We start from the raw sequence: 20524 nt of genomic DNA on the forward strand, positions 1-20524 counted from the left end.
CTTTAAAATGAAAAAGAAAACTGTGCTTGCCAAGCCATTTCATGGGTCTTTCAGTATCATCTTAAAGATAACTTTTGAGTATACTTAGTCGTTGCAGATGCGCTATTAAATTGTAGTAGTAGAAAATTCCATGTTTGTTAATTAAAACAAAAATGGCTAACATATCGCCCCTGATTCTTTTTTTTTTTTTGCCATTAGTATTTTTACGAGCACACAATCCATCTTCTCTCTCAAAATGAGGGACATTAACCAATTGCGAATGGCAGAATCTATTGTATTCATAAGAAAGACAATACATGAAAATTCATCATTTGGAATTGCGCCACTTCCTCAAAGCCATCGGTGGCTTTTACGATGAAAAGCTTTTGATTGAGAGAACAGGAAGAGACCACGCCCAGATCAGCTCATGCATGCACGTCCAGACTGAATGTGAGCTGAGGGTTATCACTCAGTTCCACATTTGCTAGGTCCGATTGAACTCTGCTTGACTTTTGCTGCAAGTTGACAATGTGAAAGCTCAATGTCCTTGATTTGCCATAGAATACTCATTCTAGGTGTTTAGTTTTGTGGTGGGAGGAGAACAAATCATTCTCCTTGCTGTTTGCTAATTTCCTCTTCCTTGAACCCACCCCCTCTCCCTTCCTCTTCCATGAATGGCTGGAATAGATGCTGACAGGGCACAGAAGCACGGCATGGATGAGTTTATCTCAGCTAACCCATGTAGCTTTGATCATGCCTCATTGTTCGAGATGGTGCAGAGGCTCACGTTGGACCACAGGCTAAATGACAACTTTGCATGTCTGGTAAGTGTTTGTTTTTGTTTTTTTCTGCTGATTTCAAAGCAACTATATGCAACATTTCCAAACTGTCTACCCATTTGTTGGAATTGTAGGGCTGGTTTAGCCCGGGTCAGGTGTTTGTTCTGGATGAATATTGCGCTCGGAACGGGGTGAGAGGATGCCACAGACATCTGTGTTATCTTGGTGACCTTCTGGAGAGGGCAGATGCCGGGCTCATGATCGACCCGACGCTGCTACACTACAGCTTCGCGTTTTGTGCCTCCCATGTTCACGGCAACAGGTACAGGCCTGCATACGGATGCACCGTATTACTTGGATGTTAGATGTTGGGAGAGATATGGATCATGGAAGCAGGAACGAGGGTGGAGAACCAAGGGCTCTTTGCAAGTCATCAGCATATTTTTGCACTTTTTCTTTAGCGTTTATTATATTTTTCCCTGTGAATGTTCTTTATAATTTTGCCAAATTTTGTTTGATTTGTTGTGTCTTTTGTTCTCAATCATTTTTCATTTCTTTTCCACTTTCCAAACCTCAGCAGTATTCTTTCAGCCACTACACTTTCCATTCTCCTTTTTTTGTTATTTTGCTTTCCAAATCTCATTGTGTTGCTCATTCATTACATGTTCCTGATAGTCAGAGGGGGTCTGAGTTACAGGGGGCTGGCTCAAAGTCAGGAGGGAAAAAGGAGTCTAAAAAAAAGAGGAAATGTAAAACACAGCTGGCCCCTGAAAGCACAAGGTAAGAGGGTATGTTCATATCAACAGCATCATATTCTACACTGTACAGTAGCAGAGTGAAATGGGTTAAACAGCTTAGCTTGTCTAATTGTCTATTTTATTCACCCAAAAAAGAAAAAGTCAAGAAGTCAAATGACAAGGCTTTTTTTTTTTTTTTTTTTACATATCCACCCTTTTCCTACACCCCATGATGCTTTGCACAAACTATAGGAGTAACATTCCTTAAACTATGACCAATCAGTCAAATGTTTGCTCTATGACCACAATAATAAGCATTTTCAAAAACTGGGTACAGTGAAGTTACATTATTCTACTCACCCTTCAGCCAATAAACATAAAATGTAAATTTAAAAGTGTAAAAACATTAATGCATTTCTTTCAGCAAGCTGTGAATAACCCAAAAAGCTTGAATATTTCCACAGCAATATTACAGACAGATTCATTGCATTAATCAAAAATGTTCATTAACTGGAACATATAATTAATAATATTTCAAAGTGATTTCCGTCATTTTGACAGATAACAAACATTGTATTTACCTGCTTTAAAAAAATTTCAACTTAAAATAGCTTATAGGAATTAAAAGTGAAAAGGAAAGACAATTACATTTTAAAGCATCTGTGTGAAAAGAATAATACGTGGAAAGCTGACAGTATATGTTGTCTTTTTTCAATCTGTTACAGTAGAATAGAAAGGAAAAAGGAAAATAGTTAGGAAGAAAAAAATGCAGTGGACTGAAGGGAGCTCTTGCCATAGATATTCTTGTTATATCAAGTCACATTAAAATACCAAGCATTGCATTATTCTTCTGACGTTTGAAAATAGAACATAAAGAAAAATGAATCAATCAGTCAAACTGAGAGATAAGGATTATTTGTAGCACAACCTTATGATTTGAAATGATTTATTTGAGTCTTTTTAAGTGGAACCTTCCAAACAGGAAGTGCCTCCCATAATTGAAAATGCAGTAGGCTCGTTAGGAGAAAGGTGTATAAACTCCAACAAAAACAAGAACTATAAATCTCTTATGTTTTTGGGTGAACTAGTCCTTTAAAGTCAGCATGATGCTGCATGATATATTTCCTCTCACAATAAGACCAAGATCCTGTAAGAAAATAAGTAGGATCATTTTTAAATTCATTGAATTCAAGCCTGTATGCACTTGTACAGCATGTTAAGTTTAGGTTTCTCTTCCCACTGACTTGTTGAAAGTATATTTATTATTGTGATGCAGCTGAGTGTGTATTAAATATATTTTAATGCAATATGATGCCCAAGTGGAGTATTGTAACATCGATAGCTGTAAATAAAAAAATGGGTTGGAAACAATGTGCCCCAAGAGTATCACAACAGGGTCCCATCTGCTGGATACAAATACATTTATAGCCAGTGTATTAGATTTAAGAAAGCCAGACATTGCTTCTGGTTAGATGTTCTTTCTGGAATCAGTGTGCCAGGCCCGTGTTTTATTGTTACAAGTGTGATATACTGCATACTGAAATGTTAATGTGGTTTGATTAGCTTTCACTGAAAATATACAGGACTTTAAAAAGCAATTATGTAGTATCATAATTAGTTGTTATAATAATAAATACACCAGTTCAATAGTTTCTTTTGATTTGTATCACTTTCCTCTTGACTCAAAATTGATCTTTCTTCCTAATCAATTTGCAAATAATGGCATGTTTTGCTTGTAAAACAGGCCTGATGGTCTTGGAACAGTAACGGTGGAGGAAAAAGAACGCTTTGAGGAAATCAAAGAGCGATTGCGTGTCCTTCTGGAGAATGAGATCACAAACTTTAGGTGGGTAAATGGAAGACTTTTATTAAACATTTCACAAGCAGAAAGACTATGTACATCAGCAGTTCTTTTGATTTTATATTGGACATTGAGTGCCAATCCAACACCTCATTAAAATTTTTAGTCTACAGAACTAGACAAAAATATCCGTTAGAATCATACAGTAAAATATATATCACCATGGACTACATAGGCCCAACAATGTGCAAATTATTAGGCCGAGTAGGGAAACCGACAGTTTTGTAAATGCATAAACAACAGCAGAGGTAATTTATCAGCTTAATGCATGGAACAAATGCTGAGCCAAATATTATATTAGGCTGAATATGAGGAGTGCACAGCCATTATGCGCATAAACATATCAATGTGATTTCACCAACAGAGCTCAAATTATAGCCTGTGCAAATCAAACAAGACACTTGGATGTGTTTTTATTTTGCTCAGTGCGTCTTTTACCTTGTGCGGTTTTGTTTGTGGTTTCATTTGGAGAAGAATACTGAAGATTTTGAATTTACTGGCGTCAGTCATAAAAGATCTGAGAAGCATTTTCTCTTTTCTTTAAAAGGGTTGCGTTTTACTAACATTGTATTATTCACTTTTAGCATTATGTTTTTTTTCCTTCCTAAATGTCCAGAACCCATTTTTGGGTCTCGACCCACCAGTTGAGAACCGCTGATGTGCTCCTTTCTGTTGTTTTCTGAACATTACATGCAAAAATATAATTGTATAGGATTTTCTACAATCACTACGTAATTTTTTGTTGTTGTAGGTATTGCTTTCCATTCGGTCGCCCAGAGGGAGCATTGAAAGCCACTCTGTCTTTGCTGGAGAGGGTAATGACAACATTGCTTATATTGATTCAGAGTAGCAGCAATAGAAGGAAAAGAGAAGCAATTGATGGTATTTTGTTCAGTACCGCTTGTCTCTGTTTACTTGCTATGCCATGCATCATTATTTCACATAAAAAATAAAAAAAAGTTAAAAAAAGTATGACTCATTCATACCAGGGCAACAAAATTTATGTCACTAGAATTTGGATTTGTGCTGTTTCATAGGTGCTTATGAAGGACATTGTGACCCCAGTCCCGCAAGAGGAAGTCAAGGCTGTCATTCGTAAATGCTTAGAGCAAGCAGCTCAAATTAACTACCAGCGCATCACTGACTACGCCAGAGTGGAAGGTGACTTGCATTGCCCTCTTCTTTCACAGCATTATGATTTTAAAGCACTTAACCATGCTATGATTTGAACCAGAAGGGAACTTTTGTACTTAACTTTTTTTTTTTTTTTTTACTCTGCTTCCATCCATTTGAATCAATTTAATGCATAAACTGTGGTCTATATTTGAATAATGTGCTTTGAGTAAATAATCTGTTCTTCTGCTTTCAGTTTGTGAGAGGAAAATAAATTTAGGTTTGGGTAACTAAAGCTTTTGATTAAACTGAAAATGTATTTTGGTTGAAGTAAATATATACATGGGCTTTTTGTTTTATTTTATTTTATTTTTATTTTACCACCAGGCTACATTCTTGAATTGCACAGCATCTGTCTTTGGAATAATATACTTGTTTATTCTAAGGCGATTACTGCTTTTGTTTCTTTTCAAGAAAAGTTTAAATGTATTCTTGTCCATTCTCCTTTTGTGGACTTGTGTGTAAAAATGCATTCAAATCCACACAAAGAAGAGCTTCTTACCATTTCCTATCTGCTGCGATAACATAGACTATAGGACATTTTTCAGATGCTCTCCACACATTCTCTTTTCTATTATTATGGCTCAGATCAGGATGATAAATGACATCAGGGTATAGAAATGGTTACGGAGGAGGAAAAGGAACAAGGAAAATGAGTCAGAGAGGGATGCAGGAATGGGGACGGATCTTGCGGTGAAATAAATTAAGTATGTGGGAAGGAGCGGTAGAAGGGAGGAAGAGCCCATTAGAGGAAAACGGGTTGAGGGAAAGAGGAGTGAGATGAAGAGGGAAGCATTCATGAAACAATGCCAGGTTGGGCAACAAGCGTGAAAGAGGATTACTAAGAAGCAAAAGATGGGCAATAAGGAGAGGTGTCTGTTTGAAGAGGGAGTAGAAGGCATTGTGGGCTGGTTTTGAGGAGGATGTTTGAAATCATCTCTGAATGAATACTCCTTTCATCATCAAATCCTTGGTTCTGTTGCTTATTTCGAACAGAGTGACAAAGCATAAATGGCTGACAATCTTTTAGAACACAGTATCAGGCTCTTGACTGCTTGTTCCCTCATGAAATAGTCTTGAAACAACAGCTCACCCAAATATGATTCTGTCATCAGTAACTCAGATTTGTTGTTTGAAATGCATATTGTTTTCTTTTCTATAGTGGAACACAAAAGAAGATATTTTGCTGACTGTCTAAGCAGCTCTTTTCCATACAACAAAATTGTCTGGCTGCTCTGAAAAGGTTTGAAAAGTTCAAAAACACAGTAAAAGTAGCATACAAATCAGTCAATTTAATGTCAATTAAATCCATAGAAGAAAGAAAATTACTGTATGTGTTTCAAATAACAGAATTTTCATTTTTGGGTGAACAATACACTACTTTTCAGAACTCTGGGGTTGGGATGATTTCACTTTTTTATCTTTTTTTTAGGTCTCTTATCAAGGCTGAATTTATTTGATTAAAATACAGGAGAAACAGTAATATTGTGAAATGCTAGTATAACTCTATTTTAATATATTTTAAAATGTATTTATTCAGTAATAATTAAATACAATTTATTTAGTCATTTATTCCTGTAATGGTAAAGCTGACCTCTGTGTCACATGAGCCTCAATATTTTTGTAGAGGTTCGAAAGAACAATTTATTTTGAAAAAAAAAGAGACACTTTTGATCAATTTAATGCTAAATAAAAGCATTCATTTCTAAAAAAACAAACAAAAAAAAAACTTACCAGCCCCAAACGTTTGAACAGTAGTGCACCTTTAAAAGTTTTCCACTTCCACTATGTTCCTCATTTTTACTGTCTCAAAGTGAGAATTTAAGGGTGATTGTGGTTTAAGGGTTTTAACCATCAAATCATGTATTATCCATACTTTTCCAAAAACTGATTTCTTGATGAGAACTTCCCTTAACACAAGACATCCCTTCACCATATTCAACCCTTGACCCCCTTTCCTCTGACCCCAAACTCTTGCATGCCGGAATCCTCTTTTTCTTTAGGAAAAAAGAGGGAAATGTATGATCATCCTGTCTACTCCTTGGCTACACAAGTGATGGATTTAACCATCCGTGAGTAACAACTCCTCACCCCTCATGCTTTACCTCTCTTTCATCAACTCAATCCTCCATGTCACATCCTTTTCAGAACGTTTCTGTTTTGCCATGTTCACACAGACGACAGACACTGAGTAGAGAACAATACGTAACGTTCCGATTCCAAATCCTTTTGGCAGAGATTTCCATCTGTTTGTAATACGACATGACTGATGCATCCGTTCAGCTTCCTCTTGTTCGTTTTTGGTTGAAGCTCATGTTTGTGACTTGAATGCATTTTTACTTTGCTCGCTATTTTACTTTGTCTGAGTGTATATCGTTACTGTGGTGTGGTAGGTGGTTTCACTGGGGGGTTCCAGACACATCAACAGGTGCCTGAGCTTCCGGGAGAGCAGGAGTTAGCACACGTGTACGAGCTATGACTTATGTGTTTCAACATCACAAGTTTGTCTTGTTCGTGATTACTACAACTGTGTTCGATTTGTCATGCGACCGAACAATGGCTATTGTCTCTTATGTCGTTCAGTATGTCGTTCAGTTGCTACTTTGCTATGTGTTTTTGTTCTTGTCGTTCCAGGTAAATATCTACATGTGTGTTTGTTTGCCATTGTTTTTTTTTTATTATTATTATTCTAAATCAAATATATAATAATTCTCTGAAGAGCGACCAAGAGTGAAATTACCAGGGATGCTGCACCAACTTTGGGCTAAAACGTGCCACCTTGAGGAATAATTCTTTTTCCTCCCCCAATTCTCCCTTCTCTTTCTCCCTCTCCTTATATTGCTCTGACTCTCTTTTTCTTTTTCTCTCTCTCTCTCTCTCTCTCTCTCTCTCAAGTTGAGAAAACTCTAAAGGATCAGAAGGATCCAGGTGAAGCTATGTTTGACGTCATCCCTGTCCCCTTCAACACATCCTGGCACATGCACATGACACAATTACAAGGAAAATTTCTTTAGTCTGAAAGTCCTGTACACACCACGACACAAGGATCTCCCTTGTGCGATACTTTTTTTTGTGAAGATAGTATTCTTCTATAAAAATATACACAAAATTTGGGTAAAAACTTATTTTGTGTTATATTACGACTTTAGAAATAGAAACGGAACATCTTGGCACTGAACAGTCTGCCTAATGGTGCTACATTATGCAGACTTACAAGAAGTAATACTATCTTTCACAAATATTTCAGTGGCAGTCTTTTCAATGTGTTAAAATGTGAGGGTAGAATGATTGCAAATGTTTCTCGCTGAAGTACTGGGAATAAGGTTGTAACTGAAGAATATCTGAATCCTGGCATCCATAGATTTTCTAAACATGTAGTTATCAACTGGTTTTGCTGCAAACCTGCAAACTGTTTTTTTTTGTCACAACCCACCAGTTGAGAACCACTTCTCTAAATCTTCATTAGTTTAAGAGATGTTTTGCTTCTTTAATTCCCAGTCCTGGTCTTAGAAACTTGGCATGACCAGAACATTTTAGACACATTGAAAATAGATAAAGTATGAAATTTGGATAATGATAATCTTAGATTATCATTAAATCCATTGTCATTACTTTATCATGTTGTGTTGATGACATCATGGCCTTAGGAAGAGTTAGAATGAGTTTCTATCAGATATTAATGGTTCACAGTGTAGTAAATTTCAGTACAGTGCCCCACAACCCCATTAATAACCCATGAATTTAACAGACCGATAAACTAATGGCATAAAAGTGAACATTTCACACTCTAGACACCAAGATTAAAGAGTCAGACTAAATGATAAATAAGTAATGTCCTTCATGACTGAAGTAGCATTTCAGCCAATAAATTAAAGCTTTTCTTTTCTCCTTTAGCATTGCTGAGTTGGTCGGTATTTTATTTGATTTCTTTAGCTGTTTTTTTTTTGTTTGTTTTTTTGTTTTGTTTTGTTTTCTGTCTTACTCATTTCATCGTGTTCAGACAAAAGTTGATTACTTGTTAAACCAGAACACTATTGTGTGTCCGGATGTCCACATTTCATCAAAGTGTTGCATATGTCTGACAATCTGGTCTGCTGTTTCTCTCATGTGTTGGCCTTAAATTCTAGACAGCATTGAGAAGTTCTACAATGGATTAGTAATTTACCTACATAAATAAAAATGCAGTATTAGTATAAAGGTTTTTACAGTGGCGTCCAAAAGTCTGTGTCCACATTAAACATCTAGAATTCAAACCTGGAGTTGAAATGTTAGGCTTTAGGAAAAGTTATGATGTAAATATGTCATTGTAAAGATTCTGCATTTCTTCTTCTTAGCATACATTGATGCACAAGGTACTCTTTGAAACATTCTCAAATCATGCTGGAGAACATGATTATGAGGATTTATACAAGTAGTCATGCAGCTCAAGAGCTGCTGGGGGAAAAAAAAAGAGACAAACCAAAATACTAGTTTTGTTATTACTAAATACTATTATGCTGCTAATATAGTTTGTAATCACAAAATACATTTCAATTATGAAAAAAGCAAAATAGAACCACTTGTGGTCTCAGACTTTTGAACCCCAATTTAGTTGCAAGCTTGCCAAACAATTTGTTTTTGCCTCAGAGATTGCCAAAAAAAGGTCCATTATTTTTTCTGACATCAGTTAGGCATCTTTTCTTGAAGTGTTATGAGTGTCATCAACAGTGTTGTCATTTCTGCATGCTCAGTTAGGTATTTATAACCTTAGCTTCTTCAGACTGCATTGTAGTACTCATGACATAAGAGATTCATAGAATAAATATATTAATCAACCACTGTAATATTAACCGTCCCTCTTCTCCCCACCATTCTGCTCCAGAGAATGTAGCCAACCTAGCTACGCCTGCTAAAAAACTGGAGCATGTCATCCGTCTGGCAGAGTTAGTCATTGAGGTTCTACATCAGAACCAGGACCATCACGCCGAGGTGAGTCTGGACTCTTTCTCTCTCTTTCCCCCACGTTCACTCTCTTTTTTCTTTAGTTCAAAATAGGGCTGATTTAAATGGCCAGTGGCTCCTCTCTAATAATAAAAAGGCAGCTTTGCAGTTTGCACAATGCAATTTGTATTAGTGGAAATTAGAGAAACAGCAAGAGTTCACTCTTCCGTGAGATCCAGGTCTCTAAACCACTTTCCCTGGATCTATACCCTAAAGAAAGCCTCAGAATACAGATTGTTTCTGTGTTCTGAATGTTAGACAGATTCCTTTGGAATGGCTAATACTAAACAGAACTGAAGATGCATTATGAATAGAGAGCCAAGCATGGGTTTCAGCTGTAATTATGATAACTGGCATGTTTCAGCATTTACTACTCCAAGAACAAATGCATAATTGGCTTTATTCCAAGATGCAATTTGAAGTATTAGGTAATCCATGGTCTTCCTGAGATTTATAGATTTACTGTATCTTTCTGAATATGCTTAACAGGCTGCGGTCACAAGTACAGGAGACCAGTCGGTACAGTATCATGTTTCTTTTTTTCCTAAGTTGTCATCACATAGTGTACCTTTTCCCTCAAGCATGTCGATTCACGCAGTTAAGGGCTTTTCTGTTATGTCTGGGTGGAATGGGGCAAGACGATGCTTAAAGAACATGATGAAATTGAGATAAAGAGTTGGCCTCTTAGATTTCTGGGAAATTCTTAAATATTTCCCTTCTCACACACTGATTCACAAATGAGCAAAATATTTTAGTTTTGGCACCGAGACATTATGGTAGAACCATCTGTAGATCATACTGTTAAATTTTACTTTGTAAAACCACAATGCTTCACTGCCCAACTGGTGGCATCATACGTTATAATATGGAAAGCCATTTCAACCAAATGTAATTGCAACTTTATATCTTCCATTTTAAATAAATCTCGTAGTACTGGAGTATTGTTACTTTTTATCCAAATGTTTTGGGAAAAATTGTTTAGAATCAACATTTTGTGCACACATTAACACTTTGCACCTACATCACTCTCTACGTGTTCATGTTTTTCCTCACCATTCACTCCATGGTGATGTTGCAGGGAAAAGAGGTATGTGGTTAAAATGAATGCAGTGAAAAAGCCCCTTACTGGCTTGTGCATGAGCTATGAAGGGTTCCCTTCCCCTGTAATGTCCCGTTCCTCACAATGTGAGGGAATGTTTTGCCGCATCTGACATGGGTTCGTCTTAATTCCTCAGCATTGTGCCTGTCAAGTCTCCCTTCAAACTTGTAAGGCTTGTGTCCCTGACTGGCAAGGTCAATGCTCAATGATTCCTTTGCTTCCAGGGGAATGTTCACATTTACCCACCCGCCACGCTAGTTGTCACCCTAACTTTTCCCAATTAGATGTGTTCCCTTCTGCTAGTGTACTTGGACTTCACAATTCCTTAAAATGACCAAACCAATGTCATAACATTGCCCTCTTCCCAGGGCCGCTCTTGCTGATTTTAATTTACAGTATGATTTTTGTATTCAAGAAGGGTGTTAATGTTAACACCTACCCAGCGCTCATAGATTAGCAAGAAGGGCCTTGGGGAAGGATTCATGGGTTGCTTGGATTTGGCGTCTCTTATCGCTCTCTACCCCACTTTCTACTTGTCTGTCTGGTTAAGCTCAGCCATATGCATTGCCCTGCTACACTGGCAAACGCTATATTTGTTGGTCCCAACGTTATGACCAATGTAGGTTTTCAAGTATTAATTATGAAGCCTGCAGGTAAGTTCTATGGTAAGTCTGGTCTTAGAGCTTGCTATCCCTATGTTGCAGAACGGATTTGGGGGAAATATTTTGGGGCTCTTTGAAGCTGTGGGTTTAGAGGGGTAAAAAAGGACAGAGCATGCAATCAAAGGGAAGGATTAAGCCTCTTAAAAAGGCTGATCAGTTCCCTGAATGGGTTTATCACTGGTCGGTTGTTTTAATTAGAAGAAAAGTGTTTTATGCCAAGACTGCAAGCAAGCCTGATTGATCTAAGAAACTCCTGCTCAATACCCCACTACAGGCCCAAAATTTATGGTCACTTTGAGAGATTAAAGAAGAAATATTCAGGCAAACCATATGCATTGCCAAGTAAAGAAGTCTGCTGCTTGCTTGCTGTCTTTGGCGTATCAGGGGCGGCAGTGTTGCATGATCACAAGACACATCCCCATCCCGAGGGTAGGGATGCAGTGATGTGAACGGTTGAACTACATCTTCCATTTGGAGGGCAAAAGCATGCAGGGATTTCTACCTCACTTGCATGAGAACTGCACCTCCTCTGGCATCTTGACTCCACTGGGAATTAACCTGATATAGGAAAAATGACCCCTGGTCACAAATATGCACACATTTGCAACACAAGACTTAAGGTGTATTATTTTTTTAGACTTGAATGTCAGGCCCTCTTATTAAAGGAGTTTTAGTTTTTTCTCTTATTTGGATTAACATGTTTCTTTTGAGGGCCTCGGAATTCTTAAGATATGCAACCTTTTATAGAAGATTCATAAATTTCTTCTTATGGTGAAATGTTTTTCACAATATTTAGACTTTGTTTTGCAAGATATATATATATATATATATATAGTAGAATTTTCTGTGTTGCAAATTTATAAATGGTCTAATGTAAGTTTTAAAGTCCATAATGGTAAACTGATCACCATAACCCTTGTAAACTGGTTACTTGAAAGTCTTTCATCTATTTAGTTAATTAACATAATGACCCCTAACGCTGAAGCAAAATATGAACCATTCAGACCAAAAACTCTTACTTCTCTTCATTTGAATTCTTACTGATCAAATGAAGAGCCATTACTTTAGAAGCAGATTTACAAAGTGAATTTGTGAAATACCATATGGCAGACACTTAACCAGTTTACAGTCTTTTTCTTGCCTGAGATTACCCAATACACTTGTGATTTTGTAACTCTCTGCTTCTTTTTTCATTCTTTCTTCCTTTACCGGACTATCAAGGCCTTTGCATGGTGGTCAGACCTGATGGTGGAGCACGCTGAGAACTTCCTGTCGCTCTATGGAGTTGATATGGATGCTGCTCTTGAGATCCAGTCTCCCGAGAGCTGGGACAGTTTCCCGCTCTTTCAGCTTCTAAACGATTTCCTCCGTGCCGACTGTAAGCACTTCTTGTAACATTTGGTTAACAGTTCTGGTAGTATTGTTTCTCAAAAATGACTGAAATGTGTTATCACTTAATTAGAATGATTATAATTGAAAAGTTGGGCATGCTACTTTCAAAATTGTCATAACCTACTATTTTTTTTTCTGTTTTTGCAGATCACCTGTGTAATGGAAAGTTCCACAAACATCTGCAGGACCTGTACGCCCCTCTTGTGGTGCGATATGTGGATCTTATGGAATCCTCCATCGCTCAGTCCATTCACAGGGGATTTGAGCGGGAGTCATGGGAGCCTGTAAAGTAAGACACCACTTCCTCAACAATGTGTGCGGTGACCGGGAGCCAGGGCCTTTGAGGACAAAAACATCACAAAAAATATCTAAAAAACAACTCGTGTATATATATAGTATATGTGAGACTGCAGGGACAGGCATATCCTCTGCAAAACTATACAGCTAATCAAATGAAACTGTTTAGCATCCAGTTAGATTTCTCAGGTAAAGTCTGAAACAAGTTTGTTTACGCCATTGCGAAAAATGTAATTCTTTTAAGTAGAGTGACCTCTTTAACCATGCCTTACGTGAGAAAGCTGCCAAACATCAGAGGAACACAATCTATCAGGATAGACTTCAGTCAGTGTCTTGCAGGTTTCCATCTTTTTTTTGTGAACTAACCCTCATATTGTGCGCTTTAAACAGAATGCTTTTTATGTCCTAATCAATCGTTCTGCCATGCTTGATTTTGGTTTGCATGTTGATTTTAATGATTTCAAACCAGTTCCCAGCGAACAGATAACAATATTTAGATAACCTGCTATCTTTAGAAAAGATACCGCCTACCCAAATATTCCCAGCCTAACAGAATACTCTTCTGTCAATTAAGCGTATGCCCCTTGAGAATTATATGTCAGTATGGTTTTCCTCATTTGTTTGTTGTCTGTTTGTATGTCTAAAACCCCACCACCGTCCTCCGATCTTTGGAGCTGCTATTTGTTCTTGCTGTGGAAAAATTCTGCTTTCACTTCCTTTTTATATAAGTGTGCTGTTGTCGATATTATTGACCACAAGTTTCTTTCTACTCAGGTCTTCTGTTTAAATGTGCTGTAGATTCCCTCCCTACATTTAATGACCAGTTTTTATGTGTCTGCTCTTTATGTGTGAAGATGGTCTTCTCCATTTCTCAGTTTCTCTTTTTTGTACTGTATGTCTTACATTGCTCATTTGCAGCATTCCACACTGCCACTGTTATGGATTTTTTGTTTCTTTTTTTGTCTGTTTCTGCAGGAGTTTAACAAGTAATCTGCCCAATGTGAATCTACCAAATGTGAACCTCCAAATTCCCAAAGTACCAAATCTTCCCGTGCCAGTAGCAGGACTATCTGTTAACCTTCCACAAATGCCTAGCTTTTCCACTCCGTCCTGGATGGCTGCTATATATGACTCTGAGTGTGTATTCAATGCATTTACCTGAGATCTGATGCATTCAAAAGTCTTCTTGGCATGAAAATGTTGGGGGTTAGTTAACTTACCATTAAGTATCATTGAATTGCAAGATGTTTGCTAAACTTGTCAATAGTTAAAAGACATTTAAATGATGGCTATAGCAGACTTTCCGTGTTCTTGTATTGGATATACAATACCTACAGGGCAAGATGACTTGCCTCTAGAATCATTCTCATGTCAAGTAGCCTGCAAAGGGTTCCAGACAGGCTCATGTGTTCTGTTATTTGAAATGAGAACTGAAAAGCTCTTCATTTTCCTCAATGTGCATGCCATTGAGGTTAGACTGAGGTGGTGAGATCTGGATTGCAACCCAAACCTACAGCCAAGCCAATGCTTTGTATTCAAATACAATTCTGTCATACAAACTAACAAGTAGATGGCCTTAAAGTTAACACACATTGCAAATGTAAACTGTTTTTCTCAGTATTTAATCATTTCAAAAAGTTCCTTTTAGTGTTTGTATCCTGAGCAATTCTGTTGTAGTCAATATTTAGCTAATATTTTAAATTCCTTTTGCAAGTGCTTTCTATAAGTGCCTGCATGAATTATGCTTGGACATTAGGGTTTGTTGATATTAAAAAGAGCTGGTATAAGCATCAGAATATCAATGGTAAGAAAAATGATTCTGAAGGATAGCTGAGACAAAAAGGTGGTCTAAACATGAAGGGACATTGGGTTTGTTTTGTGTGGAAGTTACCAGTGGGTGTGGGTTGGTGCAACTCCCTGCCTGGTCGTAGCTCTGTCATTGCGTTGGTAGCTGATGCTCTGAAGTAGATATATTACTTCAGTGTAGCTGGCATCCAAGGCAGTAGAAACTAACACCCAAAGAGTTCAAACATCAGAGTGGGCTTCTTTTTCAACAAATAGAGTAGAACAACATCACATTTACGGTATAAGGTCACCAAATCATATCCATTTCAATAAGAAATTTCAAGCAGTTCTACTTGGTTTTGAACCTAACCAATTCCAAGATTGCAGCAGTCCCCGTAAAACATAATTCACTCTTATGTTTTAACTCTTTAACCCTGGACCTTATGACACATCTTTCTACTCAGGATGGCAGCGTCCTCAGAGTCGACTGCATGGTGTGTTTTGACCTCGGGAGCTCCTTTAGTCTCAGTGGGAATGGGTGATGAGAGAGAGCTTGATCTTTCCTCCATTTTTGTCACTGGACCTTGCCCTTTACCGACTTTAATATTTTGGTTTAAACATACAGTTCACCCAAAGGTGTAAAATCATTTATTTATTGTTAAATCATGTCATTCCAAATCTTCAGTGGAACAAAAGAAAAAAAAAGTTTTTTGAAAAACCTCTCCAAACATTTTTTGTCCATACAATGAAAGTCATTGTTTTGGACCCCATTGACTTTAATTTTATGGACAAAAGTATTCTTCGAAATATCTGTGTGTGTTCCAAGGAAGAAAGAAGGAAGTCAGGTTTTGAGTGATATAAGGGTGAGTTACAGAATTTGAGATTTAGATACAGAATTTGCATTTATACTGAACTATATCCCTTTAAGAATCACATTGCATGTAGAGTCGTCTTTAACATTAAACAATAACTCTAAGAAATTATTGGTTCTCCAACTAGGTAACAGATGTCATTAAGAGCATTGGCTTTATATTAAAGCGCCATCTTGCTTAGCATCTGTTAGTTTGCAACTGTATCTGCAAGCCTTCTCTCACCATGACATTCCCAGACCCTTTTCCTTTAAAGCAAATTGACAGAGCAAAGTGTGCATGAATTTAGGTCAGTCCTATAAGGTTTAATAACCAAGCAACAATGCGAGGTTATTGATGTGTTTTGCAAACACACCTGTCTTTTATTTTGCCATGCACTGATTGTGTAGTTACCTTTAAATAAAACATTCCAGTTCTGAGGGTCAAATTTTTGGAGTGCCAGTTGGTGTATGGTTAAAATAAAGCAATCTTAAAGTCTTAGGTACTCTGCATCTTCCTTAATTCCTGAATATCTGGGACTTTTGACCTCTAATATCTTACTATACCTGGCAGCAATGGCTCGGGAACATCAGAAGATCTGTTCTGGAAGTTGGATGCCCTACAGACCTTCATCAGGGACCTACATTGGCCAGAAGAAGAGTTTGCCAAACATCTGGATAACCGTATGAAGCTCATGTCAAGTGACATGATTGAGACAAGCGTTAAACGGTAAAATAGTATCTCTAGTAACAAAACAATTGATGGTATACATGAAAATTTTAAAGTATGTCTTTGAAGTATGAATGAAATTTCATGCAAGATGACTCATTTACTTCACACCCTTTGCTGGTCAACAGCACCAGGGCAGCGTTTGAATCTAAGCTGACCAAAAGCAGCCGTTCCACAGATTTCCGCATCCCACTGTCCTTATGCACCATGTTCAATGTGATGGTGGATGCCAAGGACCAGTCTGCTAAACTATGTGCCATGGAATTGGGCCAGGAGGTAATTGGCAAAACTTCTGACTGTTGTGATAGACAAAAGCTTGATCTATACTGATACTTTCACATCATCCACAGGAGTCCCAGAAACTTAATACATTTGGGATTTAATAACATTATGCGAATGTTTGTGAGAATACTTTCACAGAAATATATGTTAATACATCAAGAAAATTATGAGAAAAATAATAACGTCCCCATTAAGTACAATTTCAAAGACATTATTTTATTTTATTTTTCAAGGCTGCATGTTTTAATGGATAAATCAGTGTATTTTAATGGCATACAAGCACAAATTTGGTTGTATAGGCAACTGCAACTTTGTTCAATGTGAATTTGGCCATGCTTTCTATTTCTGTATGGATTTATCTTTGGTTTAAACAGCTACGGCTGAGTTCTCTGTCTTTATATATCCACTGTATAAGTTTGTCTGAGTATTTAAATCTGTCTTTACCTTTTAGAAACAGTACCACTCTCAAATCGATGAGCTCATTGAAGAGAGTGTAAAAGACATGATTTCCCTTTTGGTGGCAAAGGTACGTTTTGAGGAAATGGTTGACATCAAGGAAGTACTGTATTGGTATTGTAACTCTTGTAGAATTATTTGTAATTGAGTTATTGGTTTTGTGCCACATGAACAGTTTGTGGTCATTCTGGAGAGCGTACTTGCCAAGATCTCCAGGTATGATGAGGGAACTCTCTTCTCCTCCTTCCTCTCCTTCACGGTAAGAATTATCTCCCATTTCCAATTCTAGTGTGAAACCATGCTGGATTTGTAAAGGTGCACATTTTTTATGTAATTTGCACTTAATCTTTTTACTGTGCATTGAAAATTACTTTAGGTGTTAAACACATATTTTAAATATTTAAAACGAGAATGATTTTACCCAGAAGAGCTTGATTCAAACTTTTTATTCATTTCAGGTGAAAGCAGCATCAAAATATGTGGATGTCCCTGTGAGTATTAAATATTCAACATGCTTTCCCTAATATTCCTTCTTTATTCAAATCTATTTCATACAAAACTAACATTTTCTGTTTTTGGTTTCCCTCTTCCACAGAAACCAGGGATGGACGTTGCGGATGGCTATGTGACCTTTGTCCGTCACTCTCAGGACATTCTGAGAGATAAGGTCAATGAGGAGGTGTATATAGAGAGATTATTTGATGTAAGTAAGATGCCGTAACCTCCGTGCCTAACAAAGGAGGGCCCATCCAAAATGTGGCAAAACAATGGGGCATACGAGGGATAAGTCACATTTTGAGTGCCGAACCTGGAGACCTTACATCCAGACACATAAGGCCAATCATGACCTGAAGCATTCAGTCAGCTCCCTAATGTCTCATTGCTGTGACTTCCTGTTCCAGCTCTGTGCTCTGGTGTTTCATTAGCCACGATGCATTGGACCTTTGTGCTCTGGTGTTGTGTTAGCTAACGTGCGTTGGACTTTATGCTCACAGCAGATTCTTGTTTAAGAGGCAAAGTGTCACCAAGTGGATTATTTATAAGACAGTGCTCTCAAAAGAGTCGATTTTATTTTGACCTGAAAAGTGTGACGTAACAATCTTTTTAAAAAAATACTACCAAATCCCTGACACCAAATCAGCACAGAGAAATTAGAGGACCGATTTTACTAAATACATTATAAAAAAAGAAAATCTTCAAACCATCAAAGTAATTTAAGCTTATAGAATCGGTTTTATATTTTTTGCAACTTTAAAAATCAACACCTCACCGCTTTTCATAAAATGACACTTTATTCCACTATTGTATATTGATATTAATATTGATATGCATGTAATTTGATTAAAATTTGTAAGCGATTGACAGCCCTAATTTTTAAATACCAACTGATATAGGGTATAAGAGAGCACTGTTCGATTTAGAAAAATAATCCTTTGTGATTGTGTGAACATGTGTCTTCGTTACACAATGGCATACATGTGTGTTTATATATTTTAATAAGAATGTAACAGATGTGTGGACCAGTGGTTGTTTTGGATACAAGTGTGTGTGCGTGTGTGTGTGTGTGTGTGTGTGTGTGTGTGAGGGTTTGTCAGCATTTTTATTATTATTTAATGTTCTGTATTTTGTTTCCTGTATAAATATGAGTGTGTGTGAATATTTAGTTGTGTGTCATACCATACTGTAATGACTTGTATGTATCAGAATATTGTGGAAAATAATTGTGTGTGTGTGTGAGTGTCTGTTTGACTGTTAGGAAGTCTATTCCGTAACTTTTTGCTGCTTTACTTGCTTGTGTTTAGAACATTTGTGACACACACATCTTATGCATGGATCTGCCTTTATTATTTTATTTAAAATTCAGTGCTTGTTATGTGCATTATGTTTTTTCTCCACACTTAGTTTGTAATAATGCATTTAATGTCCAACCTCAAAGACCCACAATGAATCTGGCATGACTCCTGTTTTTGCTCTATAGTTTCAGTCTGTCCCTATTAAAATGTCTTCTCAAGAATTCTGTCCAAACTAATCACCATCAGTGAAAGGCTCAGAGGCATGAATGCAAAAGCAATTATTAAAATTGTAAAATTTTGGGTGGAAGCTGCCATATAATGACTGTTGACTGGCAAATTAAAGAATAGCTGATTGTAATGATTCACTGTTTGTTTAACTGAATTCTTGCTTGGACAGTTGTCAAACAGACTAAAATTGTGGAAATTTGTAAGGTTCAGTCAGTGTGGTCTTATGAGGTCAGGTGTCAAGAGGCATATTCAGCTGAGGGCTGTACGTCAAAAACAATTAACGCGACTGATTAGTCACTTTTACTTGCCAATTCACGATTAGATATTTGAACAAACCACTAACTGAAAGTTTTAAATCTCGTCTCACTGCGTCTTGTTGAGGAAAGTTATTACTTTTGTAAATGCATAAAATAGGCAAAAAAAAAAAAATCCCATATCTCGGGACCATATCAATGGGATCTGAAGCTCTACATTTTCCAAGCTGAATATCTCTCTTCCAGCATCATGTAGTGTCTGAACGGGTAACCGTGGTGATATTGTTGTGTTATGCAACTTGTGTCACAGATTTTGGTTGCATGCGACTACATTTCTGTACGTCTGTTGTCATTTTCATTACATTCTCCCTCTCTAAACACTTTGTACTCACGTTATCCTAACCCAAAGACAGCATCCCGACTCATTCTGCATTCCTACTAGGACAAAGTGGAACTTATCTCTAAATGTCCTGCTGTTTGATCACATTCTGTCGAGTGGCATGAGTTCTAATCAAATAATCTTCCTGTGTACATCTTCTAGCATGACCCACCTCCTAAAAATCCCACCTCATGCACACACACACAGCTCTCTGCCCTGTACACTCACCTGCACTCTCTGCATGCACTGCACGCTCTAAACGGCCACCTCTTTGAAGTGGACAGATGTAAAGAGAAATCCCCGATCGAACCATCAGATGACCCTAATACAACAAGAAATCTTATTTAATTCACATAATCACATATAAAAGGATTGGCTAAATGGTAAAGGCTATTTGTACCTCTTGAGAACTGATAATAGCCCACTTCAAAACTCTTCAGATTGATTTGTGCACATAGGATACAGCACTTCCTCTTCTAGACGATAGTTTACATCATTCATTGAACCACACATGTGCTGTTCTCTTTGAACTACAAGCATTTAGGTGATTCTGAATATGCATGAATATGAGATTTTCATAATGTAGATATGGTTTAAGATAACAGTACAACACTCTTTTGCCTGCTGTATTCTTACGTTTTATGAGTTTGTTTCTGAGAATTCTGATTGTGACTGCACTAATTTTGTTTGCATCTTGGGTTCTTTAGAGTATGCTTTTGGGTTCAGTGGTGCTTTTTAAACCTTCAAGTTCACAGTCATTCATGCACAAGTGCTGTTTTATAACATTCAGCATGATTAATGGTGAAGGGGC

At 37.3% G+C, this 20524-nt stretch overlaps 1 protein-coding gene across 4 annotated transcripts in view; it reads left to right on the forward strand.

Moving 5' to 3' along the window:
- cadpsb (Ca2+-dependent activator protein for secretion b) overlaps positions 1-20524 on the forward strand; it is a 78448-nt gene that overhangs the window by 54769 nt on the left and 3155 nt on the right. Inside the window, exons 12-28 of one of the 4 annotated variants that reach the window (XM_058778870.1) lie at positions 667-803; positions 893-1080; positions 3240-3341; positions 4108-4171; positions 4394-4517; positions 7425-7457; positions 9391-9497; positions 9999-10028; positions 12492-12648; positions 12810-12951; positions 13935-14096; positions 16166-16321; positions 16450-16597; positions 17055-17129; positions 17235-17318; positions 17518-17550; positions 17655-17762. In XM_058778870.1, the coding sequence (XP_058634853.1) occupies positions 667-803; positions 893-1080; positions 3240-3341; positions 4108-4171; positions 4394-4517; positions 7425-7457; positions 9391-9497; positions 9999-10028; positions 12492-12648; positions 12810-12951; positions 13935-14096; positions 16166-16321; positions 16450-16597; positions 17055-17129; positions 17235-17318; positions 17518-17550; positions 17655-17762 (1850 nt within the window). The remainder of the gene's footprint in view (positions 1-666; positions 804-892; positions 1081-3239; positions 3342-4107; positions 4172-4393; positions 4518-7424; positions 7458-9390; positions 9498-9998; positions 10029-12491; positions 12649-12809; positions 12952-13934; positions 14097-16165; positions 16322-16449; positions 16598-17054; positions 17130-17234; positions 17319-17517; positions 17551-17654; positions 17763-20524) is intronic. The other 3 variants (XM_058778871.1, XM_058778872.1, XM_058778873.1) reach the window with 3 other exon arrangements.

This window comes from Onychostoma macrolepis, chromosome 06 (genome assembly GCF_012432095.1).
Source record: "Onychostoma macrolepis isolate SWU-2019 chromosome 06, ASM1243209v1, whole genome shotgun sequence".
Lineage (NCBI taxonomy): Eukaryota > Metazoa > Chordata > Actinopteri > Cypriniformes > Cyprinidae > Onychostoma > Onychostoma macrolepis.